The sequence below is a fragment of the Heloderma suspectum genome, chromosome 7 (assembly GCF_057233095.1).
Source record: "Heloderma suspectum isolate Gila_16-S chromosome 7, 16-S_ref, whole genome shotgun sequence".
NCBI classification, from domain to species: domain Eukaryota; kingdom Metazoa; phylum Chordata; class Lepidosauria; order Squamata; family Helodermatidae; genus Heloderma; species Heloderma suspectum.
The window spans coordinates 17,377,501-17,386,910 of NC_139464.1; the positions used below are offsets into that span (position 1 = coordinate 17,377,501).

Genomic DNA, 9,410 nt, shown 5'->3' on the forward strand with positions numbered 1-9,410 from the left:
TGTGTCTTTTACCCAGTTAAGGATAATGGGGAATGAGAGTGAATTGTTTTAAGTGGAGGCAGTTCAACAGCAAGGAGATGTGAAGAGCCAACCATAGTAAATATCTCATGTGTTGACAAGAGGAGGCTGGAGGATGTTGACCTGGTGTTGAATGGGGTATGGCTACCCTTGAAAGACCAAGTCCGCAGCCTGGGGGTCATTTTGGACTCCCAGCTGTCCATGGAGGCTCAGGTGTCAGCTGTGAGCCGGACAGCGCTGTATCAACTAGATCTGATACGGTGGCTGCACCCCTTCCTTCCCAACCATCTGCTCCCATCAGTAGTACATGCCCTGGTCTCCTCTCATTTAGACTACTGTAATGCACTCTACATGGGGTTACCCTTGAAGACAGTTCGGAAGCTGCAGCTGGTACAGAATGCAGCGGCTCACCTGATTAAAGGCAGCCGCCAGCGAGCTCACATCACTCCAGTGCTGAAGGAGTTGCACTGGTTACCAGTTGTTTTCTGGGCCAAATTCAAGGTGTTGGTTTTGACCTTTAAAACCCTATACGGTTCCGGCCCAGCCTATCTTAAGGAGCACCTCCAGCAACACCAGACAGGCCACTTAATAAGATCAGCCTCGGATGGCCTTCTGTCTGTCCCATCAGCCAGGACAGCTAGACTGGTGGGGACGAGGGAGAGGGCCTTTTCTGTGGTGGCCCCCACTCTGTGGAACTCCCTCCCTAGGGAACTCCGCCATGCCCCCTCTTTAATGAGCTTCCGTCGTGCATTAAAAACGTGGTTGTTCAGGCAGGCATTTGGGGTGAACTTGGGAAATTTTAGAAAATGATGTTTTAATGAGTAATTTTATTGTTTTTAAACTGTTTGTATTTTTGTACATTGCCCAGAGTGGCTGGGTGACCGGCCAGATGGGCGATTAAGAAATTTAATACATAAAATAAATATAAGGTGGTCTTATTATTATCCAGGTCCCTAAAGCCTGAAGAGAAGTCATTTGGTGTGGGCCTCCATTCCCTAGCAGCGAGAGTTTTTGGTAAGACATCTTTGCTACTTCAAACTGCACTTTGGGGACAGAGGAAATACTAGGGCCTTTGTCTCCTCTTCTAAGACTCAATTTATGAGGCAGTTCAGCTCCATGGTGCAATTACTTTTGACTTCACATCATGATGGGATCCAGGTGGAACGAGGCCAGTGCTCCAGTCATTGTGGGAAAGGTTGGGGGGAGGCCCGTTATGAAATCCACAAAGCCAGTTAGCTTTTGCCACATCATGCCTCTCCCATTAGCCTTAAAAAGAAAAGAAAAGAAGCTAAGTTGTTTAGGGATGTTGGAGCAATCTGAAATGGAACCAAATGAGTTCAGATTTTCATGAATCCGACCCATGGATTTCACAGCGGGTGAGCTTTCCCCGTTTCTGTGGACCTGTGGACCGCTTTTCTAACTGTCCTGAATTTTGTGCAAATTTTGCCATAGAAAAACAGGCAATTAAAAAAAAAAACGGTCAAAAATATGCATTTCACCCATAGGCTCAAGCATGAAAATGTGCATTTAGGGGGAATTTGTGCATTTTTACACATGTGAATTTGCACAATTTCACATTTGCACAAATTTGGAAACAAAAAAAATCTAATTCCATCAGTGGGTGGATGACGGAATGAAAGGCGCCTGACAATCTGCAAAACACAGATGGAACAGATTTCACACAATCTGAACATCCCTAAAGATGTCTATCACAAAAGAGAAAGGGGCAAGGCCCCCTTTGGCCTCTCTGTAATTTTGGGATTGAACTGCACTTTATGATGGGATTCATAACTTGTCACAGTCTGATGGGATCTATGCTGCACTTTCAGGAAGCAAGGTATTTGCCCTGGATTGAAATCATTCATTCATTCATTTCATTTCTATACCACCCAATAGCCGAAGCTCTCTGGGCAGTTCACAAAAATTAAAACCAAAGAGCACACAATAAAACAATACAAAATATATAAACATGAAAACCACAGTAAACAATACAACCAGAATGAAACCAGAATGAAACCTAGCAGCAGGGCAGGGATTTAAAATGCAGATTTAAAACAGCAAAGCTAAAAGTCTAAAGAGCTAAAATGCTAAAATGTCTGGGAAAATAAAAAGGTCTCCGCCTGGTGCCAGAAAGAATACAGTGGAGGTGTCAGGCGAACCTCATAATCATAACAGATTGGGAGTCCACTATAGCTGTGTTCACACATGAACTAAATGAAGAGTTAACACGTGAATAGGGAGGGTGGGGCTCCATTCCTAGCCCCACCCCTGTTGTCACATGAAGTGTCCTGGCTCCGCCTATCAGACCTCCATTCATCCAGTGAAGGTCTGAAGGGGAAGGTGGCTATACTCACCGCATGATCGAGAGCCCTGCAGGACTGGGTCTCCTGATCACACCGAGGAGCCTATGTGATTGTAACCAGATCCCCCTTCAGACCTTTGGCAAACGTGGCGATCGGAAAGATGGAGAAGTGAAGTCATTTACAACATCAGGGGTAGGGCCAGTGGCCAATCCCATCATTCTTATGTTAGTCCTTCAAGTGGCAAATGGCTGCATCCCTTGAGGGGTAATCTGTCACGGGGCCACATACCGGTGGTCGGCTGGGACAGAACCAAAAGCGAGCAAGACCACCCCTTTTCTCTCTCTCTTTCTGCCACCCCTGCTTTCTCCTTCCCAGTCTAACAGATTGACATGAAATGGCAGATCAGATTCATGGCAGATAAAGCTATCAATGGCTACTAGTTCTGATGGCGATGTGCTACCTCCAGTACCACAGGCACTGTGCCTATGCGCACCAGTTGCTGGGGAACATGGGCAGGAGGGTGCTGTTGCACTCGTGTCCTGCTTGTAGGTTTCTGACAGGCAGCTGGTTGGCCACTGTATGAACAGGATGCTGAACTAGATGGACCCTTGGTCTGATCTAGCATGGCTCTTCTTATGTTCTTATGGTATATAAATCTTTAAAATAAATAAATAAAATTTGAAATGAAATAAAACACAAAAGGGGCCCATTTAAAAGGAAAAAAGGGTGCATAAAATGGGTCAGTAGAAAATGAATAGTGAGGTTGGTTACAGCAGTACTAAAAATGAGCCTTCTTATCTTCCTGTCTTACCCCACATAGCTGGAATTCCATCTCCTATTTATTTTGGAGCTATGATTGACACGGCATGTTTGAAATGGGGAACGAAGCACTGTGGTGGTGAAGGAGCGTGTCGGATGTACGATTCTGACACCTACAGGTATTGTTATTGGGTCCCTGCCTCTATTGCTTTATGTAGCTCACTACACTGCAAAGCAGGCATGCCCTCCAGATGTCCTGGACTACAACTCCCATAATCCCTGAGCATTGGCCATTGGCTTGCACTGATGGGAATTATAGTCCAATACATCTGGAGGGCACCAGGTTGCTCATCCCTGCTGTCGAGCCTCAGGGTCTAGCTACACATTGCCTGGACTACCATTTCCATCATGCCCAGCCAAGTGGTTGGAGATGATGGAAATAGTAGTGCAACACCTAGAGGGCACCAGGTTGGGGAAGCTGTTCTATGGTAACACATGCAAGAGTCAGTGGCTTTTTTGGAGAAAGGAATTTGGAGTAGACTAGATAAGCAGCTGAGGAGAAGCTGAGGTCCATAACCCAAATCATGCAGGGTCTGCTCCAAATCATGCAGGGTCCTCTCTCCTGTAGGGTTTCAAAGGCTCTTCAAAACTGCCAAAACACTGGAATAAAAATGATTTGAAAGATCATCATGGTAGTGGGTTCATCCTAAAAGTTTGCCAGTTATACCAGCTGCTATTTTGGGGGTTTCTAGTCTGGAGGGGGGGGCAGGTTCAGATGAATTCCCTGGTGCATTAAAAGCACACATGAGGGGTCTGTGGGCCATGTGGGTTCGCCATGCCCCCTGCCACTGTGCCTGCCAGCCAAGGCCAACCCCCCTCCCCCGGCAGGAGGTTTGGCAACGATCAGGAGGGGCCCTATGCATGTATCCCTGTATGTGAACCCCTTCCCGCAGTTGCTGAATGTGGCCAGCCGAGAGTGTGGTTGGTGGGCACTGCAGGGGCAGGGGTGCGGCTTGCCTGTGCAATCCTGCAGCCTCTTTCACACATGCTTTGAACACACTGAGGTTTTCATCTGAACCCCCTTAACGTAACGAGCTATGCTGTGGAGACTGCTGGCTCTGACATCAGTGGGGCAGTGGACTGCTTCGGGTTTCAGTCAGAACCAATCAGAACTCTAAAGGAGCTCTCCATGGAGCTATCTCCTCCTCCACCTCCTCAGTTCTGTCCCCACTGTTCATTTACTTGCCAGAAAGGAGAGAGAGTGAGAGAAACGAAAGATGAGGCTCTGTCTCCTCACCCTTGTCACTGTTGTTCACATGCTTAGAGAGGGCTGGTGAGCAAGCTGTGACAGCAAGGAAGAGCAGCAGCAGGGCCAGTAGGCTGTGAGGGATGACACCAGGCCCAGTGGAGGAGTCTGTGGAGACTGGTGGCTCTGACGTCAGCAGCGTGGTGGATCTGCTCTGGGTTTCAGTCAGACCGAGCCAGAACTCTAAGGGAGCAACCCTATGGCCTCTAGTCAGCGGCTAGATGGCCATAGGATATGTGGGTTTCCGGGAACCAGCCTTGGAGCCTGTGCTCCGAGGTCGGTTCCTGGAGAACCGACCTTCCCCCCTCCCACGACGCCTCGCAGGCAGCTCGGAATGGCCCCCCAGTCCGTGCTCGGAAGAGGAGCGCGGAGCGGCAAAAATGGGGCATTTCTGGAGATGTTCTGGGTCGGGGAGGGCGGAAATGCCGGTACGACACATCCTATGTGTCATCTGTCTAGCCGCTTCCCCCCCCCCCCGCTCCACCTTCCCATTGCTAGACAGCTGAAATCGGCTGTCTAGCCACAAATGCAGGGTGGCTGAAGTACAGAGGGGATGATCCCCTCCGCGCTCCTTCTGCCCTGCATTGGATAGGCGCTTGCCTCCGAGTCCAGATGCAGCCGCCTATCCCAATAGGATTCCGCCCTAAAGGAGCTATCCAAGGTGTGGAGCTATCCAAGGTTTCACCCCCCGCCCCCTGACATTGAGCCACCAGCTTCCACTGGTCTTATGGGTGGTACTACGTATGACCAAAGCAACAACAACTCATGGGTGCGACTGAAAAAGAAACTCCATGGCTGCAGCGGAACTTTTCTTGGATGTTGGGGCTTTGGGATACGGTGAGCTATGGCTACTCCTTGTTAAAACAGTTCAAATTGTATTCCAGATTGCTGTACCTTGGCTTGCCGTCAGCCCTCCGCGCAGTGTCATACATCCCTTGCGTGCTTGTACTCCTCATTTTAAGGAAAGAGTGCCGGAACCTGACAAGTGAGAACATAGAGATGGAAGCCAAAGAAGAGGAAAATGGACCAGTGGAACCGAAGGACCTCCCTGAAGCTCAGAACGGTACAAATGCACAACACGAGACAATAGAGGCAATAGATGGTGTGAATGTGGCCTTCTCTAAAGACTGACCCCAGCAAAGGAGGTGACGGTCATTAGAACTTGTGTACGTCACCTGCAGTACTCTTTCCAGAATATGTACATTTCATCCCACAGGCAGTGGTGGGTGACTTTGACTTAAAACTACTTCTCCATTGCTAAGGCTGTAAGTAATATATGGGTTTGACTATGACGTCCAGATGTTGGTGTTGTGTCTGCGTGCGTGTGTTTAAAAAACAAATCTATTGTCATTTCAAGTTTTACAACCGAATGAAAGGGATACAAATGGCTCTGCTAGTTTTTACTTCATTTTTATTATTTTTTTCATTTCATTTATTATATTTCTATACTGCCGCATAGCTGAAGCTCTCTGGGTGGTTCACAAAAATTAAAAACCATTATAATACATCATATAAATATAAAAAACTATTCACATAATGACACAAAACAAATAACACACAACAACAACAACATATATCTATAACAATTTAAAACAATCGGCCAGAGACAATCAAGAGACCCATTATACACTGCCAAATGCCTGAGAGAAGAGGACCGTTTTAACCTGGCACTGAAAAGATGATAATGTTGGTGTCAGGCAGGCATCCTCAGGGAGATTATTCCATAAATGGGGAGCCACCACCGAAAAGGCCCTCTCCGTTGTTGCCGCCCTCTGAGCCTCCCTCGGAGGAGACTCCCAGAAGAGGGTTGTCGATGCAGAGCGTAGTGTACGGGTTAGTTCATGCTGGTAGAGACATTCTGTCAGATACTGTGGTCCCAAGCCATGTAGGGCTTCTACCATTTATGTCCTGCCCAACTTCCATGATGGCTCTCAAGATGGTATTTATACCATTGCTAGGGGGTCTCCCATCCAGGCACTCATCAGGCCCAGACCTGGTTAGCTTCAGGAAGGTTTCTGCTTCACGTGCCTCAGACAAGACCCTGGGAACAGCTGGGAGGGACCACTCTAGGATCAAGTGATGCAGTCAAGGCCAGCTTTGCTGTTAGGCAGAGTGTGGCAGCTACCTCAGGTGGCAGTTGTAGGGGGGGGCAGGGAGTGGTGGTGAGGTGTTGGAGAACAGATCATGTGGGCCATACAGCCTGCCCTGCACCCCCTAAACTGCCCTGCTTCTCTGAGGTTCACTAGATGGCAGTGGAGGCTGGTGGCTCGGATTTCAATGGGGCTGTGAATTCATTGTGGGTTTCAGTCAGAACCAGCCAGACTGCTAAAGGAGCTATCCAAGGTGCTGAAAACATTTTGGGGATAGAGTGCAGCACCTTGGATAGCTCCTTCAGAGTTCTGTCTGGTTCTGACTGAAATCCAGAATGGATTCACAGCCCCACTGAAATTGGAGCCACCAGCCTCCACTGGGAAATGCGGAGTGTTGAAGTAAGATTCCAGAGTCAGTCGAATTCACTTCTTTACACGGAACGGGGAGGTGACGCCATCTTGTCCTTTGCCGCAAGGAGCGGCATAATAAGAATGAATATTGCAGCCACAGACCGATACAGGTTTTGATACAAAAGGAAGATACAGCTGATTAAGAGTAATTAGATGAAAACAATACATTTTCAAATGGGGCCAACATATTTTTTCCCCTAATTTGCATTGAAATCAGAAAGAAACTTGCAAGCTTCTAGGTAATATAGGATGAGTCATCCTTCAAACAAAACCTCACCAGCTCCTCAGAAGCAGCATGACAAGGAGAGGGCAAAGTTTGAACCCTTCTCCTTGATATGCCAGTTTTCTGTGTAGAGGGACTTTTTTTTGGGGGGGGGGAATGGAGAAGCATTGACATCTAAACCCCCACCTGCAGTCTAAAATGGTTTAACCCAGACACAGGTCAAGCACCTCAGTGAAATGTAGGCCTCAGAGAGCGTGACTTTGAAGATACCCAAAAACATTTCAGGAGCTGTGCACTGCAGAGAAAGATTTGTAGTGGCAGGTTAGCTGTCTCTCAGGGATGCTTGACTACCATTACAGATGGTCTTTAAAGCTAAATCATCTTTGATGATGACGATGATAAGCTTACTGTACCCTGCAGTAACCAACAACACTGAACTAGTGCATTATGGGAGTTTAGACAGAGAGAGGACAAACCCTTCAATACAGGGCTGACACCATTTGAGGGGGCTTCGGGCAACATCCCCTTTGCCTCCCCAGCACCACCCTGGTGCCCCCTCAGAAATGCTGGCAGCTGGTGCAGCCGCTTCACCTGCCCACTGCTCCCATGCCCCCTGCTAGGTATGGCGCGGGTGCCCAATTCCCTCAGGGAATTCAGCGAAACCCCTCCACCCCACCTGCACCGCTGAGCCCCACTCACCGAGCCCCTGCCCCCGCTCACCCCTTGCCTGTGCTTGGAGAGTGGCCTGCACTCACCCCGGTGGTCTCGTCGAGCTCAGTGGTCACCATTTTTTGAGAAATGAATGGAACGCGCATTTTGTGCGTTCCATTCATTTCACATTTTTTGAGTGCAGATTTTTTTCCTATCCCTCTCCTACAACGAATGGCCAAAAAGAAATAGACTGGAAAATTTGGCACAGTGCTAATACATTACACCATTAGATTTGCAAGTGATGTTCTGTTTTGTAAGAGAGCTCTTTCTAGTCATTGTGCTTTTGAATGTTGTTGTTTTGCAGAAATAAGAGCAGTAGCAGGATGTACAATGGTGTGATCTGGGATCACTGACGGGCGTTTTGATTTCTGAATTAAAGTATATACATATTATCTCTGTTTCACCAATAGTTTTACTAAAAATGTCGATCCTTATCACAGTTGGTTGCATCCCTCTGGACAGAAAAGAAATGACAGCCTCAGTGGACCCTCCAGGGCTCAGGGGTCCCGGCATTTGCCCTACCATGCTGGGTGTTGCTACTGGCCCTTCAATGTGGTGTAACGGAAACCCAAGAGTTCTGTACTTTGTTCTCCCCATGTAGTGTCTTCATTCAGACATGCTGGAGGTGCAGTTCACTTCCTCAGAAGCAAGGGTTAAAAACCTCTTCAGTGTTTTTCTCTCTCATTACTCTTCTTGTGCCAAGGTAACCTGGGAAACTGGAAAGGATACACTGCTTCGAAGTCCCACAGTGGAGAGAAACAACAAGCCTTTGTTAGTTAATCAGTGCATTTGACGGGTCTTTTTTTCTTCTTAAATTGCCAAGTATTTACAGGGCTTGTGTGAGTCTATCAATCCAATCTATGCTTGAGAACAGCTGAGATGTGGACTGCTGGCGTGACAGCTGAGCACCCTTCTGTGAATAGGATTATGACCTGCCTGACCTCTGGTTTCTTAGTCCTTTCCCCACCCTATCTTTCTGTAGTCTCATCTTCCATCTGAGCTCACAGGTTAGGCAGTTTGTGGCGTAAGGTTTGTTTGTTTGTTTTTTACATTGTCATCATTGCTCCTTCTAATACCAAGTCACGTTTTCCCAAACTCGTGCAAATATAGCCAAAACTGCACCACCCACACACAACAGAGAGGTATCAGTAGTTTCGGGATAGCCCCGAGGTTTGCAAAGGTATGAAAAATCTTGAGTGGGGTGGAACCCTAAACAGGGGTTGGGGGGATCCCAAAACAACCCAATGGTGACTCAGTGGCATGGAACATTGATGGACTAAGAGAGATGGACTAAGGACTAAGAGAGAGAAAAAACCTGACAGCTGGATAGGAGAGGGTAACAGGGTGGAGTGACTGGTCAAGAAGGAAGGAGGCACAAAAATAAAAAAGAATAGATAGAACCCTGGCATTGTCTGGATGGGTCATTTACTGGTTCATGCTGAGAAGGTATTCTAAAATGTCCCTGAGGATGGAAGTGAGAGGCGTCCACAGACATCACTGGATGAATCACATGTTTAATGTAGCTCCCCCCCCCCCGCCCCCATGGCGTGGCTGCATCCCTGAACAGAACTACTTCAAAATCACTTTTT

The 9,410-nt window shown here is 47.7% G+C and overlaps 1 protein-coding gene across 1 annotated transcript in view; it reads left to right on the plus strand.

Annotated features, from left to right (window-relative positions):
* SLCO1A2 (solute carrier organic anion transporter family member 1A2) overlaps window positions 1–5,844 on the plus strand; it is a 60,167-nt gene extending 54,323 nt beyond the window's left edge. The window contains exons 13-15 of the mRNA XM_084811872.1: window positions 968–1,032; window positions 3,142–3,259; window positions 5,271–5,844. Of these exons, the coding sequence (XP_084667998.1) occupies window positions 968–1,032; window positions 3,142–3,259; window positions 5,271–5,517 (430 nt within the window). The 3' untranslated portion in view covers window positions 5,518–5,844. The remainder of the gene's footprint in view (window positions 1–967; window positions 1,033–3,141; window positions 3,260–5,270) is intronic.
* The last annotated feature ends 3,566 nt before the right edge of the window (window positions 5,845–9,410 follow it).